The 18528-nt window shown below is 46.7% G+C and overlaps 1 protein-coding gene across 1 annotated transcript; it reads left to right on the top strand.

The window, feature by feature from the left end:
• Window positions 1–14751: 14751 nt before the first annotated feature.
• On the top strand, window positions 14752–17952 carry LOC8032421. Its single transcript, XM_040498999.2, has 3 exons — window positions 14752–15081; window positions 16229–16305; window positions 17011–17952. Exons 1-3 carry the CDS (start codon window positions 14779–14781, stop codon window positions 17912–17914), a joined length of 1284 nt encoding a protein of 427 aa, XP_040354933.1. The 5' UTR covers window positions 14752–14778; the 3' UTR covers window positions 17915–17952.
• Window positions 17953–18528: the final 576 nt, after the last annotated feature.

An 18528-nucleotide genomic window follows, 5' to 3' on the forward strand; every position in this document is an offset into this window, starting at 1 on the left:
AAGCTTGCTGTCGATTTTTCTCTAGAAAAAGCACTCCCGGGTTGAAGTCGGGAAGCACCACGCATTGGGGACATTCGCACCTAGTGAAGAAATCGTACGCGTGCATATTCAACTCGAAGTAGACACGTCGTGCTTGACGTTTGCGCGAGCGATGTCTTCAGCCACGAGAAGGGAGCGACGGCTCGGCGTCGTCTTCGTGCAAATCGGCTTGGTGGCCGGCCGTGTCGTACGGGATGAATGCCAATTCTTTTGATCAGTCCCAAATTTCTCTTTTAACGGTCGACAGAATTCGCCGGTACCGCGAACGACAGTTCTGAAATAGAGGTCCCACGCCCGTCGTCCGCTGCCATCGCCGTCTCCGCGAGTCCCACGATACGCGAAACGACGAACGCACAGAATGCTTCCGGTTGTCTGTGGAACTTTTTCCTTTTTCAATCAACGTATTTGCAGCTTTTAAGAAGCCACAAAAAATGGGGTTCATATTCTTTTCTATTTTTAATATTGAGTGTGTGCCTTCAGTGACCCACGACTTTGATTAAATTTGGTGGTCGCATCGATACCTTAGAAAACGGCCCGTGACCGCGAAAAAGAGAGTGAGCGAGACTCGAACCGGCCAGTTCTTGATCGGCGGTTTTCGGGTGGAAAGAAACCGAATTTCGAGCCGCAAATTCTGTTCTGGGTAGTTGAGCTCTCATATGTCACGTACAACTGAAAAACCTCGGCGAGCATAAATACCCTGTCAGTGTCCCTTTAAGGAGCTCATGTCTCAGAAAAGCCGATGTCGGTGGCGTGACTGAAAAATCCTGATTGGTCGATAGGTTCATGACGTCAGAGCTACATACCCTCGCGCAAGAGTTTTAAACAACCCACAATGCTTACGTGAAAGGTGACATCACGCGTGAAATGAGAGTGATTAAAACATGACATTTAATGAAAATTAAAGGTCGCCGTTTGTTTCATAGGATTTCACCTTTGAAAGTAATTCCTTTGTCTTAAAGAAAAAAAATCAAAAAAGTTATGCGGGATTCGAACCCACGACCCTTTAGTTGCGAGTCAGACGCTTTTCACTAGGCCACGCGAGGCACGCTCGCGCGGCAAATGAGATTGCGATGCAAACGAGGCCCGTTGACGCTATCGCGTTTCACTTTTAAAGGCGAAGCTTAAGCGTCCTTCAAGATTCTTTTTTGTTAAGTAAAACGAAGTAGTATTTCACGTTCTACTCGACATTACAGCTACTTAATAGGACACCTTCTGACGATTTGCGTCCATAATCGTCATAGTTCCGCTGCACGTCCCTGTTCATTTTGTTTTTGTCCAGTCCTCAGACACATAAAAGTAATGTTCACCACATAAAAGAGGCAATAACAGACTTCTATATGTTTGAGAAGTTGTATGTGTGAGAAACACAACACATAGTTGTTTAAATTACCTTCAAAATCAGAAATGTATGTAAAGCCGCCCCATATCACTTACAACGTACGTGCCTTTCGAGGATAAAAACGCCGGAAAAAATTGGCAGAACACCTTTCAAATAACTTGGGGGGCATTGCTTTAGGGTGGTCGGCCCTTTATTTATGTTGTCCAATATTCAGTTAGTAATTAAATATATGTTATATTGATCAATAAATTTCACATTATAAAGTTCACATAACCGCTTGAGACCGACGCGGAAGGACGATACTCGAAACTACGCGAGCTGTGGAGTCTGCGTAAAAGTGTTTTTTTTTGTTCGTTGATTGGCAGTGTGAAACATCGGGTTGCAGGGTACGCTTAAAAGGACTCTGTGCTCACATGATGGATTGCAAGTCCAATACACGAAATGTTCAAAAAGAGAGAGATAATTAATGTTATCTTTCTAAATAATCCCTTGCAGAATGCCTCACTGCAAAAAGAGATGCGTAAAGATGCACGCAATGAAATTCATAATTTTTCATTAATAGCGCGAAGGACTGACACAGATTCTTAAAATCTTAGTATAAATTGCATTTCATCAGCTTGCATGAGCTCGAAACTTCGCAAAATATTGCCTCGGGAAACTAATGTTTTATTTGGTTTTACCCGCACTTGTTTTGGGCCCTCACTTTTCAACACTATGCTAGAATAGTCATGCGCTCTAACATTTCTCTAGGTAGCCATATCTTATCGGGAGACTGCTATAAATAAAGAGTTTTAGTAGATCGTTCCCATGACTCCGATAACGATACCCGATACTCCGCCACCGCCTCCCTTGAGCATGCATAGTATCGTTATCGGGGCTATCGGAGGTATCGGAACGATATACTAAAACTCTCTAATACTGCACAACTCTAATATTAGGACACCTATTGCTAGTGTTGCGAACATCTCATTTCACCAGAAAGCTGAACTATTTAGCATGGTATGCACGTGACGTCATCACACCATAGGCTGGTGGTCATTCTTATTTCTTCTTGCTACGAAAATCGAATTCGACGGTGCAAAAAGCACGCTGCTGGAGGTCCAAGCTCAGTGAAAGCCACGTATTTGAAAGGCACGTATTATTATTCTTATTGCATCGTCGTGAGGAACGGTGCGTATGGCACGACAAAAACGTGCTTTTTGGGAAGAGTGTTTTTGCAAACAAAGTAGTTTCCAAGGTAACGCTTTTTGGTCTGCGCCAAAGATGCAGGGTAGAGGAACCTTTACAACACGGTATGTGTTTAAAACTCCCCCTCCCCCCCCCCCCCCAACACACACACACACATACAGACGCACCTTATTGAAAATTCTCAATTGTATGAGAAATTTCTGTGTCCAATAAACACATATGAATCATACAAGATATATAAGAACATATAAGAACCATATAAGAACTATATCAGAACTATATAAGATATATAAGAACATCCAAGCGCCATATAAGAAACTTGAGAGAAGTTTCTTATACGTTTCCTATATGGTTCTCATATATCTGATATAATTCTTATATAGTTCTTATATTCTTCTTATATGTTCTTATATATCTTGTATGATTCATATGTGTTTATTGGACACGAGAAATTTCTCATACAAATGATTTTTTCCTGGCTCCGAGTTGAGGGAATGAACGATGCTCATATTTCTCTAATTTTTTTGGCGACTGCCATTGCCTCCTAGAAAGAAAAAAAAAAGCAAAGCCAAGTTCAATCAGTTATTAACGTTAGGGAGTGATCCTGAGTAGTATTTAGTAATGTATAGAAATGGGCCCTGCAATCATATTTAAGCATCTACCTTTTTTGCGGTTTCCACGTCTCTTCGGGTTGGGGCAAGCCAGCGGGCACGGAGAGAGTAGCTAAATATCAGTGCGTCATATTTTAACCGGACGACGCGGAGACCTCCTCCACCGACGAGGGCGACCCGCGGTACCGAAAGCGTGCAAAATGTGACGTCTTTGGTCCTGGGCTTGCCACTGGTCAAAGCCGCTAAGAGCTTTTTTTTAGTCGAGATACAAAATATAAGTGTCGCGAACCGTTTCAATTATGTATGAAAGTAGTTTTTGTTCAGTATTTTAGATCAGAAAAGAAACAAATGCAGTTTAGAAGGTACGGAAACGAGAAATGACCCGTCGACATACCCGCCACCAAGCGGCGGAAAAAAACGGCGCATACTAGAAAAGGCTAGTAGGATGAGGCTACGACAAACGAGGAGCGTAGAAAGGTCCCGGATGTACGCGGCGGCGCTGTGGTCGTATACCGGCTCAAGAATCCGACTGGTTGCGAGCGTTCCGAAGGCCTTCGGCGCGGGCCCTGCTGGCGATTTGGCCATTTGGCGGTGCGTCAGCGCGAAGTGGCTCCTGTTCTGAACTGATCTTTACCCTGTGTTAGCTGTCGTTTGTGGCCAATGAAATGTTATGCCGAATTAGTGTTTAGTCGCGCTGCAAATGCAATGCGAGCTGCCCTGGCCGCCCGCTTCATACAGCCTATCCAACACGTGCTTTAGTGGCGCCCTCTCGAGCCGTCGACACGGAGTGCGGCAGCCGTGTGCGCTCAATGAGCTCGCTACTCCTCCTCTAGTTCAAGGCCACTCAAGCCAGGACCTACGACGTCATGAAGGAGGTTATTTTTTGCTTGTTTTTGTAATTCTAATTTGCCTATAACTTTTAAAATAAAGCGAAATTTGAGAAAAGAAAAGTTGGATTAAGTTACTACGTTCAGTACGCCCAGGTTCAGTGCAAATTAAAAACCAGTCAAAAAGTCATTGCAGGGCCCCTTTAAGCAAAGTACAGAAGCAAAGTACAGAGGGGGTCGAATCTTGGGCAATAACTTGAGAACGACGCTCGTGTGAGACTTACAGCGACTGCCAATGTTCGGCTGTTCCTCTGAGATCACTCAAATATCTTCTTTTTTTTTTTTTTAGTTATTCCTTCCCCACACACGTGTAGTTCTATGTAACGTCACATTAATAAGTCGCATTTAGTCATTTCAGGACTTCTATTCTGAGGGCATCTTTTGGACGCAGTTCAGCAACAACGAAAACATTTTTCGGTGCCCCAATAATGTAAAATTTGTCGTGCAACATCTTTTTTGTACTTTCAATAAATAGCGTTTAAAAATAACCCCTCACGTTGATAGCTTGCGGAAACATCCATTAGTTTTCCCCTAATAACAGATGCAGAAAAAATAAAGGACAGAGACAGCTGTCCATATCTCCTCAACTTGCAATTTGAACAAGCGGCCAAACGATCTGACGCTAATTATATACCGCCAGTGTTCATCACAGTCATGCCCTAGGCGGCTAGGGTTTGGAAAGCAAAGGCTTGGGCTGAGCTTCAGATATTGTTAGAGTTGGGCTATTACTTATCATATTTAATTGACGTATATGAGCCGTTACCCGAATGTCTGGCGATGCTGATTGTCATAAACCCGAGCACTTACTAGGGGTTATGAAAATCGCTTACGTCATGATGTCACGTGACTCTCAAGGCGAAATCGTGATGCCATGTTACGTCATGCTGTCAACAAGATTAATTCATCTATTGACTTCCTCAAATTCAATCGAGTTGACGCAGTGAGTCACGTCACATCACAAGGCCACGTGACATTACTTGACAACAGGTATTGACACCATGACGTCACGTGACAACGTGACACTTGGTTAATCATAGTGCCTATACAAAGGTGCCACGAAAACCCGCAATTTATCATACATTGCAATTCTGAATATGAGGATTTGATGAATAGATAGAAATACAGCCGCCAATTTTTTTATTCCCAGATGTTGCTTTTGTGATACTAACAAAACAATTAAAAATAAATATTACCTTTGACCGTTTTGAACCGGTTACCGTTATATTTTTTTCGGTTCGGTTCCAATTTAGTTCCAAGATGGCGGCGAAGATTTCGGTTCGGTTCAGTTCCGGTTCGGCTAAAATAACGGTTCTGTTCCGGTTTTCGGTTCGGTTCCGGTTCGACACCCCGCTATTGTCCCTCTACAAGATTATAGAAGATTACACCGTCACTCAAAATTAATACAAAAGCAACCGCTTCGGTGGCTGGAGCGACTAGGACATCCCCTCGACGTCAGCCTCGCCGCAGCTTTGCTCGTCCCGAGACGAACTACGTCACGATTGCGGGGATGTCACGTGCTTTCCGCTGACTACTCTCCGAGCGCTTGCCAGAGTGGGTCGTTTACAACGAAAAATACAGCCATCAGGGTCAAAATACAAACGTGCGACGGGGGTTGTACCAAGAGAGTCTGGAAAGGTTTGAAGATCAGTTTTCATGTGTTTTTGCCCCCTCCGTTCGTCCGAGAACGTGGACAGTAGCCGTGAAAAGGGCAAACCAGACGCTGTCGAACTACGATTGCGTGCGCGGGCAACACTTTGTGGTCGCCAGATGTATTTGCTTTGTTCCAACATAAACGAGAGAAAACCGCCAAGTTGTCCGAACCACCCACGGGTTCAGTACGTCTTCAAATTCACAGGGCCACCTGATCGTTCGAACTTTCGTCTGCTCTTTCAAACGAAAGCGGCCCGTAGACCAAACTTTGACCCGGTGATTGCAATAAGTAATTGCAGGCCTCAAGAGACTTAAGTAGGCTTGGTGTAAACAGTAGATGCAAGATGTTGATCATTGATAACGGTGGCCATCACCGACTTGTTACGCTTGGTCTGTTCCGGCTTCCGATTTTCCGTATCGACGTCGATCATCGCCGCTACCTTCTACACTTTTGCAACACGAGCGACGTCGCTACCGAAAATAGCCGGAAGAATCTCATCATGGTTTTGGCGTCCATTCTGCGGCGTTCATGCGAATGAATCGCCGCACGTCAAATTATTTACGGAAAGTTTAGCGGCGTAACGAGCCTTCATAATTTCGCTTAGGCGATTAAAGTGGTAGGACATTGCGATGATGACGTAGAACAAAGAGTATGCAGACCAGGGTGTAAGCTAGACAGGTGGGGAAACGAGAGCCAAACGAGTAACCGGATTGTGTCCCCCTCGGTTTTCTCTTTTTCTGTGGCGCCATCTATGTGGAGCACCGCGAACTCTCACTCCGGATGGGCGATCGGTGGCGACCGGCTAAACTAACAGAGATGGTTTCTCGTGGATTTTCAATGGAGGAATGTCGTGCTCTCGGTTTATTTTGCGCGCTCTCCCATAGAGTTCCATGCAAATTCGATTCCAAATTTTTTTCCTCTCACCGCAGCGCCATCTGTCGCAAGTCGGGGGTACCCGGAAGCAGACGAGTACAAAATCCGGTCACAGCGTTGCGGTAGGCTTTTATGGGCCGTTTCCCCAGCTGTCTATCTTACACCCTGATGCAGACTCACACAGACGCCGACAACGTGCCATTCGAGTGGTTTGTTGACGCGGGACGCGGTGCTTCTTACCCGTACCCCATTACGCATGCGTTCGAACTGTCGTCTGCTCTTTCAAACTTGGTTGCTTTTTGTCGTCAGCTCGTTCAAACGACAGCGGCCCGTAAACCAAAGGTTGACCCGGTAATTGCGATAAGAACTAAGTGCAGGCCTCAAAGCACTTTTGAAGGTTGGTTGGGGTAAGTAGGCTAAATGTGAACAGATACAAGATGTTTATCATTATTGTTACCAGTGGCCATCACCCACTTGTAATGCCCGATTCTACTTGCGGTTTTCAGTATCGACGTCCACCATCTCAGCTACGGTCCACGCTTTTGCAGTCCGAGCAACGTCGCGTCTGAAAACAGCGAGCAGAATCTCATCGTGGGAGTTAGGCTTTAGCGCCCATTCTGCGGCGTCCACGTGAAATGAATCGCCGCACGTCACATTATTCACGGAAAGTTTTGCCTCGTTAGTTTTGCTGAAGCCGCTCAAGTGTAGCATCAACAATTCCAACGTGAAAAAGAGCACGGGGACTCCCACCGACGCCGACAACAACGCAATTCAATGGTTTGTTTATGTGCGACGGCGGGCTTCTTGCCCACCGTCGCCCATGCGCGGTGGATGGTGGGCTGGGTGGGCTTCTTGCCCACCATCCACCGCGCATGCGCGGCGCCGGTGGCGTCCGCTAGGGGCGCTCCGGTTTTCGTAGACCGCAGCATGGGTCTGGCTGGACCTCTACGGGGTAACCGTAGAGGTCCAGCCAGGGAAGTGTATGGTGGATGCTATGACCGCAGCACGTGAGGGGGTGTGGGATAACCGGGAGGGAAGGAACCTAGTAATAGTTCATGCGGGGCTTAATGATGTGCTGAAGGGTAGGAGCCAGAACCTCGGAAAGCAGCTAAACGTGGGAATACGTAAGCTGAGGGACGTGTCTGAGAATGTGCATGTGGTTGTGTGCACCATTCCAGAAGTTCGGGGGCAGTCCGGGTTAACGGAGAGGAGGGTTGTCGAAGCCAACGGAGTAATTAAGGGTATGAGTCGACAGCTTCGGTACGACGTAATGGAAGTAAACAGAGAAGTGTACGAGGCTGGCTCCCGCCCTTTTGCAGATGGCATTCACTACAGTGAGGCCACGGGTTACAGGGTGGGGGATAGGATGGGCCGCACGGTGACTGCTTTTTTGGGGGGACCGAGGACCCTGGGGGCACTGAAGTAACTGAAAACCCAACGAAGTCAGGAGAGGCACCCAGGGTTAAAAAGAGGAGAAAACGTAAGAACAGGTATAAAAAAACAGCACAATCAGACATTGGATATATTAACATGCAGGGTGGTAGAAATAGGTTAAAATGGGAAGAGGTAGAGGAGCAACTAAGAAAGGAGGATTTAATGGTGTATGGGTTTGTGGAAACACATCTCAGAGACATGGAGCAGCCACCTTGCAACCCTGACTATGTGTGGGAAGAATGCAACAGAATGGAGGGAACGAGGAAGGGAGGTGGAATTGGAGCATTTATTAAGAAGAATATGAACTTTCAAAGGATCAGAAAGGAGTGCGCCGAACATTTGTGGCTGAAAGGTAAAGTCGCTGGGGAATCGACAGTCCTTGGAGTGGTTTACTTATGGACAGGGACAGGTGCTAAAGAGGAAAACAGAAAAATGATTGATTGCATATCAAGAGACATTAGTGAACTAGGGGAAGGCTCCGAAATAATTATTATGGGAGACATGAATGCCCATATTGAGGGTCTGGATGGGCATACGGACTCAACTGGAAGCATATTACTAGAACTAGTGGAAAAACATGACTTAGTTTTATGTAATACCAGTCAGAAGTGTGACGGGCACATAACTTGTTAAACTGGCAATCTGCATTCAACTATAGATTACGTACTCATGTCACACAAAATATATGGTAAGTTACAAGTAATGAAAATAGATGAAGAAGGTTCCAAAAGTCTTGGTAGTGATCACAAACGTATTAAGCTCAATTTTGCCAGAGAAGTAAATGCTGAAACTAGACAACATAATTCAAAGCAAACTTTCTGCAGCGACAAAGAGTTGGAAATAGTTGTTGAAAGAATAGAGGCAGCAGTTTCAGGGCAACGGCATACAGATTGGACCTATGAGAGCCTAACTAGGCTTTTTGCTCTAGAACTAGACAAAGTTAAGAGTAAACGAAAGGGGAAGCAAGGACATAGAATAAAAAGTTGGTGGGACAAAGAAGTGAAGCAAGTGATACAAAAACGTCAGGAAGCCTCTAGAGAACACAGGTATTCCAAGCGTAGTGGGGAGTCCGAAACGGAAGTAAAAAGAAAATGGGACAATTTTATAACATGTCGCCGAGAGGCATCCAGTTTGATCAATGCGAAAATTCAGAGAAAGGGTGAGGAATGGATGAGTAATGTAAGTAAGAAAGATAGAAACGCTGCCAAGAAGTTTTGGGAGCACCTGAACTCACTCGGTGAAACAACGCAAGCTAGACAGAGGTTCATACTCTCGCATCAAGGAGATCAATTAGAGGGAGATGATGCGATACAATATATAGGAGCAGTGATGGAGGAGAAATTTCGGGAACGGTTACATGTGGAAGATAGGAGAACCGAAGGAAGTAGCAGTCCAGTTTGTGACATCGCGGATTTTGGACAAAGAGAATGGGAAAAGGCGGAACGAAGAGTCCCTAGTGGCACATCGACAGGCACAGATGGTATCCCTATCAAGCTGGTGAAGAATTTGGGTCCTAAATCTAAGGCAAAACTAAGGGAGGTAGTGAGTACCATGATAACAAAAGGAAATATTCCAGATGAATGGAGGCTTAGTAGGATGAGTATGATATATAAGGGAAAGGGAGATAAGTCTGATATTAGGAATTATCGTCCTATAACCGTGACACCGGTTATTTACAGGTTGGTAATGCAGATTATAAAGAACAGACTGGAGGAATGGGTAGATTGCGAGGGCATACTGGGCGAGTTACAGAACGGGTTTCGAAAACAAAGAAGGTTGGAGGACAATTTATTTTCTCTAACACAGTGTATAGAAATAGCGCAAAAAGAAAACAGACAGCTCTGGCTGGCATTTCTGGATATCAAGGGTGCCTATGACAATGTGAACCAAAGAAACCTGTGGGACATAATGGAGAACTTAAACCTAGATGAAGGACTAACAGCACTATTAAGGAACATTTACAAAGATAACAAGGTGATTATAACATGGGAAGGAAAGGCGACAGGGAAAATAGAGATAAGACGAGGCCTTAGGCAGGGGTGCCCGTTATCGCCTTTGCTGTTTATGTTGTATCTGAGAGGATTGGAGGATAGACTAGAGAAGAGTGGGCTTGGGTTCAACCTTTCTTACAGTAAGCTAGGCCAAAAAATTCAGCAATCCTTACCGGGATTGATGTATGCGGATGATATTGTACTAATGGCTAACAACAGGACAGAGTTGCAGGAATTAATGAGCATCTGTGGTAGGGAAGGAGAGGAATTAGGTTTAGAATTCAGTAGCGAAAAATCGGCAGTCATGATTTTTAACGAGGATGAAGTTGAGAGGCTGAAGATACAGAATATTACAGTTGAGAGAGCTAGTAAATACAAGTATCTAGGAGTATGGATATGTGATGGTGCAGAATATCTCAGAGACCATGAAAAGTATATAGTAGGTAAGGGCAACAGAAATGTAGCTGTAATGAAAAATAGAGCACTTTGGAATTACCACAGGTATGAGGTGGTGAGAGAGATTTGGAAAGGGGTCATGGTGCCTGGCTTGACTTTTGGAAACGCAGTGCTATGCATGAAATCCGAAGTACATGCGAGACTAGAAATAAAACAGCGCGGAGTAGGTAGACTGGCTTTGGGGGCACATTGCAAAACGCCAAACCAGGGAGTACAAGGAGACATGGGATGGGCATCATTTGAGAGCAGGGAAGCGGTGAGCAAGGTAGAATTTGAGGATAGGTTGAGGCAAATGGACGGGGAGCAATGGGCACGAAAGGTTTTCAGCTATTTATACATGAGGAGTGTAGACACAAAGTGGAGACAGCGCACTAGGAAATTAAGAGGAAAGTTTTTGGGCTATAGCGAAGATACGGAAGAGCAAGTCTCAGTTAAGAAGAAAGTTAAGGCCACAGAAAGAGATCGGTGGCTAGAGGGAATGCAGACAAAGACGCCTCTGGAAAGCTATAGATTAAACAAAAGAGTTATTGCCAAAGAAAGCATTTATGACAATTCTAGGGGAAGCTCATTGCTGTTTGAGGCAAGAACGGGTGTTCTGCGCTCCAGAACATACAGAGTGAAGTACCAGAAAATGGATACAGTGTGCACTGCTTGTGGAGAGGAGGACGAGACGGCTGAGCACTTGATACTCTACTGTAAAGGGCTTCACCCTATGCCTACCGAAGACAACATAGATTTAATAAAGTCATTGGGTTTTAGAGACAGCGAAGGGAGAGTGGATTTCAAGACTGTAGAGATTACCAAGCAAAGATTAAGTGAATGGTGGCAGAAATCGAGAGAAAACTAGGTATTTTCTTATTCACTGATGGCAAGGGGGTTTCATAGCCTCACTTTCTTTGCACTGCGGAGTGAATATAGATTTCCCATTTAAATATTCTAAGCTTAAATGGTAAAACAAAATGGCTAGGTGGCGTAAGCTACCGCCCGATCCAAAGGGCTCAGCCGTATTCATCCATCCATCCATCCACCGCGTTTTCCCCTCCGCTAAGCCCACCGCAACGGATAAGCCGCTATTGCGCCTGCGAGCTGATATGGCCTTGACTGTAGAGTTCAGGGTATCGTAGCGGGTTACGGAGAGTGTTGCGGGACAGCAGAAACGATCTAAAGGCCCGTTCACACTCTTGTTTTGAAGGAGGGGAGGAGGGGTGGATCAACTTCGCCTTCACGTTGGTGGAAAGAGCGAATTCCGTGACGTCATGGACTTTTTCCGCGCGGAATTTCAAATAAATTCCTTACCGTCAATATTGTTGTCAACAAATTTTTCTTCGCGTAAAATTTATTATTTACATTGCGTGTTCCAACCAAACAAAAAAAAAAGAGTTTTTTTAGAGGTTTTTAAAGGGATGCTGAACCGAAATTCCGATTGCACAAAATAAGCTTCATGAAGTGTTCAACAGGGCGCCATAAACGACGAAACATCACTCATATAGGGAGTATTAAAAAAAAAAAAAAAAAAAAAAATTGGGTTGTGTGTGTGTTTATACAGCCTAGAACTTGGACTGCCTCACAGGGGCGACGAGTCTCCCAGCTGTAGATGAGCAATTTAGCCAGCGCGGTACAACCGCTAGTCTGGGGTCTTTAACGTGCACCACGCAGTAGTGATACACGACCGCACGCCGGTACGATGCTCATCCAGATCGAAACGGGCAGGGGTGGGGCTCGAAAGGGAGTATTCACTGGCGGCAATAGCTGTGTGCACGAATGCTGAGCGCGTGCCGATGGCGAGCTTCCAGAGTTCTTTTGCAACGTGCATTCCGCACCATCAAGAGTGCCGGTCTTAGCAGCCTATTGATGTGAGCTCGTTCTGAGCATGCGCTCTAAACAGCACCCACAAATATGGCGTCCAGTGAATACTTCCTATAGCCATATCTCGAGCGGATGGCCGTATTTCTGGAAAATAAAGGAGCGAATGAGGGAGAATGTTGACGTCATCTTATCGCAGAAGAGGTGAGAAGGAGGAGAAACGGCCTCACTCACTTTCCTCTCTGCACCCTCGCGGAGTCAAAGCTAAAAGAGAAGGAAATGAGAATCGCGAGGTGACGCGCAGTGGTGTCACAAGGGTGGCCACGAGAGCGGAGGGCGGGGGGGGGGGGGGGGGGGGGGGGGGGGGGAGGGGGGGGGGTCGCGGCGGGTTACGCGAGAGCGGAGGGGGGTTGTCGCGGCAGGCTACCGCCCCGGGTGCCGCTGACCCTCGTGACGCCACTGGTCACGGGTCCTTTCGGACTTGTGCGAGCGCGTTCGTCTTTTACAAAAAAATAGGACGATCCGTTGGAAATACCGCTTTTTGAGTGACGTTCAGCGTACCGCACTATCGGAGCCTTTGGAGCATGCTTTTAAAGGGGCAGTGCAAATTGCAATGATTTTAATGTTGAAAGAATTGGCAGTTTGCATTTTTTTCTTAAATATTGTTTAGACAAGCCCAAGCGACCAAAAAAGCGCCACCTTTTCCCGAAAAACTGCTATTCTGCTGCGTAATCTGAAAGCAAAAAAAAAAAAAAAAAAAAGAATTATTTGCGGATTTGCAGCCGCCTGTCGGGGTTACGGCAACTAAAATGACACCGTGTCTGAGGGATACGCGGAAGTCAACGAAACCTGTCCCCCTCCGCTGCTACACTCACCGTCAGCCCCCCGCGGCGAACCGTCCTTTGTGTCGATCACTCGCCGCGACCTTCGACGAGGCTAATCCTTTTAAAAGTCGTCAATCGCGGAGGAAGCGGCTGGTCTCTGAAGAGAGGACCCAAGGGGAAACTACGTGAACCCTCAGAGTGCCTTCATGTGCGCTAAGGCTCCCTACCCAGAGTACGTCCCTCGAAAGTCGACGTGGAGTAGAAAGAGGCCTTCTCACCTTCGATTTGTTTTGTTTCTTTTTTCTTTTCTTAATAAAAACTAGCGCTCGCAAGAAAATACTGTTTTCTGCTTTTCGTTTCATAGGTGACGCAGATTAATTTCCGCAGTTAATTGGCCAAAGTCTGAAAATTGTTGCACAGCCCCTCTAAAGGGATACTGAATCAAGGAATTTAGTGCCCATAATAAGTGACGCAGGTTCTTTCCACGAGCCAGCAGCCGCCGGTGTGCGTGAGCACACGCAACAAAAATGACGTCAAAGACCTCCATTCGCGGTTAAAGGAGCTGTGCAACGATATTCAGTTGGAATGTTTTTCACTTTACACGAGCTTACTGGCACTAGTGGGACTCTAGAATATTCTCGCACGCAACGCCACTGGCCAAGAAACTCCTTTGTTGCGGTGTAATTTCAAGGGCAAAAGCGATCATTTTCATTCAATGTCTCCTTTGCAAAATTTGATGACGGAACGTGGGGATCGCAGTACACCCCAATGACGATATTTGAATGCGGTTCCTAGATTGGACCCGAGCATTGCGTGGACACTCAATTTGGGCTTGTGATAATTACTAGCTCGAGAAGCATTCGGGTAGTGGCCCGTGTCCAATCGCTGCAACGACAATAGCCGAGCCATAACAATGTCTGGAACTCAGCGCGTGTCCTTGAGCTTTGCCAACACCAGCGCATGGCAATGATCAACATTGGCGGCATATAATCGGTTCCAGGTCACGTGGCCGCTTGTTCTGGCTGAAAGTTGAGGGGGTGAACGCAGTTTATTTTTCTTCAATTTTTTTTCTGGGACTTCTATTGCGTGGAGTGAAAAACGAACGCGTGTTTCATAGGTCATTAATGTCAGGGATCCGTTCTAAGCGGTATTTGCGCAAAGTATACAAAAATTGTTGTGGTGGTGCATAGGGCCAATTGGTGCATAGGGCCAAAGGAGAATAAAGACAAGTTTTTTATCTACACAGTGGTGTCTGGTGTAAAAGGTAAGCGATTAATTGGTCTAACAAGCACGTAGCTTTCACTTGTAGAGATGAAAAGCCAGTCTTTATTCTCCTTTGGCCCGAAGCCCATGCATTTCACTGTCCTCTTAAGCGCGAATGGAAGTCTTTGACGCCATTTTCGTTGCGTGTGCTCGTGCACACCGGCAGCTGCTGGCTCGTGGAAAGAACGTGCGGCATTTATTATGGGTTACGGAGCCTTTGAAGTATGCTTAAAAGCATACTTCAAAGGCTCCGGTAGTGCGGTACGCGGAGCACGGTAACGGTTTGTCAAAGGTCCCTAATGTCTCAACTGCAGCGGGGACACAATAATATTTTTCTTTTAATCCAAGTAGCACAAGCATCTTTGGAAGAAGAGGAAGAAACCAGAACAACAGGTCGCCGGCTCCCCAAAGAGGCGGCCATGAGGGCTGCCGCCTTCATCACCATCCTTTTGGCGGTGTCCTCTATGGCCATCATCCCAGACGGCTCGGTCGCCACTGCCGTCTTCCACGGCGCTCCACCGTCACAGACCTGGGCTCGTGGTTCAGACACGGCGTCCAAGAAACGTCGGCATGACGCGCCTTCCTTTGACCAGATCATCGTGGAGACGCTGGACCAAACGGCGACGCAGCGTTCCTCTACGACGTTAATCTTGTTCCTCTTCTCGACCGGACTGCTCATTGGGGCAGTCTTGCTGCTCCTCTGCATACTGTGTATGCTCAGGGTCTTCAGGCGAGTCCGTGTAGACGTACGAGTGCAAGCACAACTTTCTAAAGATGTGTAGTCTAAGCTACGGGCTCCCGTGCGCTCGCGCACTTTGTAGGCCCATCAGATATGCACATGCACTCCACTTCGGTAATGCTACAGAAAGTTCTGATTGGGTCTGATGCTCCTCCTTGCCCTTGCAGCCTATCTACCACATGACACTGAAGAGAGCGAGAGTGAAGGCAGTTGCTCGCCTGCGCTTGCCCGTTCGTTGTGGATTATACTCCGTGTCACTAGTTGCGTGCAGTACTGGCGAAGGCAGCGCCAGGCGAGGGGAGAAAGTGCAAGCACTAAAAGGCTGGAAAGGAGGAGAGAAACCTCTTTTCCTCTCTAACGACTCTAGTGCTCTCCCTTTCTGACCTCGCCCTCCACTTCCCTTCTCTCCCGTTCCGCCTTCCTAGTGCTCGCCCTTACTCTCTTCGCTTGGCATTGCCTTCGCCTGCACTGCACGCAACTAGTGTATGTATGTGTCACACAGTATAGCTCCAAGGTCACCTCTGCCGTCTGGTACAGCCCATTGTACCTAGCGTTCCCGGTGCTCCTTTCGGCGATGCAGACGACGCTGTAAGCCTTGGGAAACATATACTGTAAACGACACAATTTTCGCAAGAACCTAATTTTTGCAAATCGCCTACAATTGGCGAAAAATGCGTCCCGCGAACAATTCCGGTAAAATGTAAACACATTGGAATCTATATAGAGATCCCATTGCATCGCGACAATTTGAACCTGCGAATTATTCTAAAACTCCAGCTTTGACCTAAAACACAATATTGAGCCTGCAAAAATAAGTCCCTTACAGTATTCATGCCTATCTACAAAGTTCCAAATAATATGTATGCGGGAAGCAGTACCACCTTGCACTTCAGGGCTAGAAGAGGATGCTATCAAAAATGGGCGGATTCAGAACTTCATAACACTCTGTAGACAAATGGGAACACAAGGAATATTTTTTTATATATTTCTTACCTGCTTCGTTTTATGTAAAACCCCATTTCCTAAGAACTAACTGGTCTTTACCGTTGTGGTACTGCTGCAGGCTATGGTGCCCATGCTGTCACTATCACTACGGTACCATGGATATAGTAACACACGAGGCATGAAATGCGGGGCTGCTCTCAGCTGCTGGGAGAAGCAAGCGATTACCAGACCAGTCTTTCTTGTCCACCATAAGACCAGCCAGGTTACAGCTAGATTTGGTTGCTGCCACGTCTCTTGCTCGTTGCCCTAATGTGTCTACCACACACCAGGCACGTATCCAATGGGGGGGGCATGAGGCCCGGGTTCCCCTGAAATCTTCTATTTTGCTGGGGCCTCCTTTTCCCTTTCAGCCTCATAGAGCATTTTGTGAAGGGCGGGGCCCTTCTCCCGAAATAAAATCGTGGCTACGTGCCTGCTGCACAGGCCTGTTGCAAGTTCTGTTCTGTTCACCACGCACACGCCTGCATGTCTTGGGCACCAACCAGGAAGCCATCCTTCCAAGGCAATGCAGTCAAAGCCGGTCATGGTGGAAACGGCATATATTAAAAATAGAGGCAAAATTGGCAGCTGTTAGCGATTTCCCGGTGTTGTAAAGGATGGTTTTACTGTTGAGACCGGTTAAAACGAAGTCAACGGGAATCGGAAATCACTTCGCTATATCCGCTATTTCGTTATAACCAACTTCGGTTAACGAAGTGCAGAAGGGAATGGGAAATCATGATTGCTTCGCCGTAGCCGCTATTTCGTAATAACCGGTCTTGACAGTATGCCGACAAACAAAGCCTTTCATTAACCAGTGTAGTCCGTTGTTAGATGGCCTTGTTTTATTGTAAAACTATATGGTCTTTCATAAAGTGATAACAGGCAGTTAATTTGATCATTACCATTCCCAAATGTCTGTGCCCAGGGCCCAGATTGCCTACCAGCCAGTGAAGCAGCAAGACGCCGAGGACAAATTCTGCGTCGCAGAAAAACGAGGAGCGTCCTTTGCCGGTGCACCCATCAGGAAACCATTGGCGGTTCAGGGCAGTGCAGACATCCGGAGCCTGACCTTCGACCAAGGGACGGCTGGCGTGACAACACAAAGTTCGGAGGATTCCGAGACCGTTAGATCCCGGCGGTCTAAGAAGCGAAGGGCAAAGGAAAAGTATGCAAGACACCGCCGTTCATCGCACCAGAATAAAGAGGACGAGGATGAGGACGAAAACGAGGACGACGACGGCATGAAAACTATGTCCCAGCTGCGGTTGGATCTCCGATTTCAGCAAGACAAGCCCAAAAGGACCAGCTACAATGCAGCGAAGAGGTACTTCGAAGACGACAACACCAGCTCGGGGTCTGCCGAAATAGCAGAACCGCTGACGGCCAACCAACCTGCGATTGCCAGTTACAAAAAGACGCGTCCGTTGGTCTTCTGCCTTAACGCAGACGATCGGGGCAAGAAGACAAGCAGAAACGGCTCGAGACCCAGGGGTGCTAGCGACTGGTTCGAAAAGGAGAGCCAGTCTGCGAGGCGTCGGGATAAGGCAGCCCAGTCCGCGACTCTGCAGTCGAGTCAGAGCAGCGAAATCGACGAGAAATTCAGCGGGGAGAAGGCACCCCAAGTGCACCGGGCCTTTGCGTACAAGCCTGAAGTGAAGCCAAAGCCGGCGCTCAGAGAAGATCCAGCAAACGGGTACGGACAAGCCGCTTTGAAGGAGGGTGGCGTGACGCTGGATCATTTGAAGGTTTTGCTCGACGAAATTCTGGCGGAAAAGAATGACGGCAGGAAGCCTGCGATCAAGAGCCACACCGTCAAGAGTCCTAGGTAAAACTGAAGAAAGCTGTACTTGACCTCGCCTTTTCTGTACGGACCAAAGATATTAAATAATTGTTATGCATATGTCTCCGTACTCACCACAGGTTTCTGTGTATTGTTAAACTTTGCTGTTGGTTAAAAAAAAAAAAAAAAAAAAAGAAGCAAGGAAGACATTTCTTTTTTTACCTTCTCAATTTCTCAATGACTTGTAGCTACATAACTAAGTGGAAAAAAGGAGAGGTGAATCCTCCTCACCCCATTTTCTGGCTGGAGTCATTATCAGTGTATGTGTATATGGTGCATACTTTGCTCGCTTTCCAACATGATGAGCATGTGCGTGCTGGGCTGGGGACTTGTACTGCAAACATGCACAGAAACATCAGTTGCTTGCTCCTTTTTCAGCACAGGCATACAACCTCAAACTTATCATAATGTGTGTGAGCATAGCCTCTTATATACTGACAAAGACTGGCAGATCGCCATGAGAAGCAACCGCCAAAATGGAAAAGGTGGAGCGTCGGACAACGGATGACAGGAGAGCCACGGACCCAAAACACACAAGAAGTGTGTTTCGGGTCCTCGCTAATGCAAAATCTGTGCGCTGACGTACAGGTTCGCCGAGAAATG

This window comes from Ixodes scapularis, unplaced genomic scaffold, assembly GCF_016920785.2.
Source record: "Ixodes scapularis isolate PalLabHiFi unplaced genomic scaffold, ASM1692078v2 PGA_scaffold11__112_contigs__length_91849675, whole genome shotgun sequence".
NCBI classification, from domain to species: Eukaryota; Metazoa; Arthropoda; class Arachnida; order Ixodida; family Ixodidae; genus Ixodes; species Ixodes scapularis.

Excerpts from the sequence above, each read along its gene's own strand:
- LOC8032421 (XM_040498999.2), top strand. The coding sequence starts at position 14,779 with ATGAGGGCTGCCGCCTTCATCACCATCCTTTTGGCGGTGTCCTCTATG. Across the intron at positions 15,082-16,228 it reads GCATACTGTGTATGCTCAGG|GCGGGGCTGCTCTCAGCTGC; the intron begins GTCTTCAGGCGA and ends GAGGCATGAAAT. Across the intron at positions 16,306-17,010 it reads TCCACCATAAGACCAGCCAG|GGCCCAGATTGCCTACCAGC; the intron begins GTTACAGCTAGA and ends GTCTGTGCCCAG.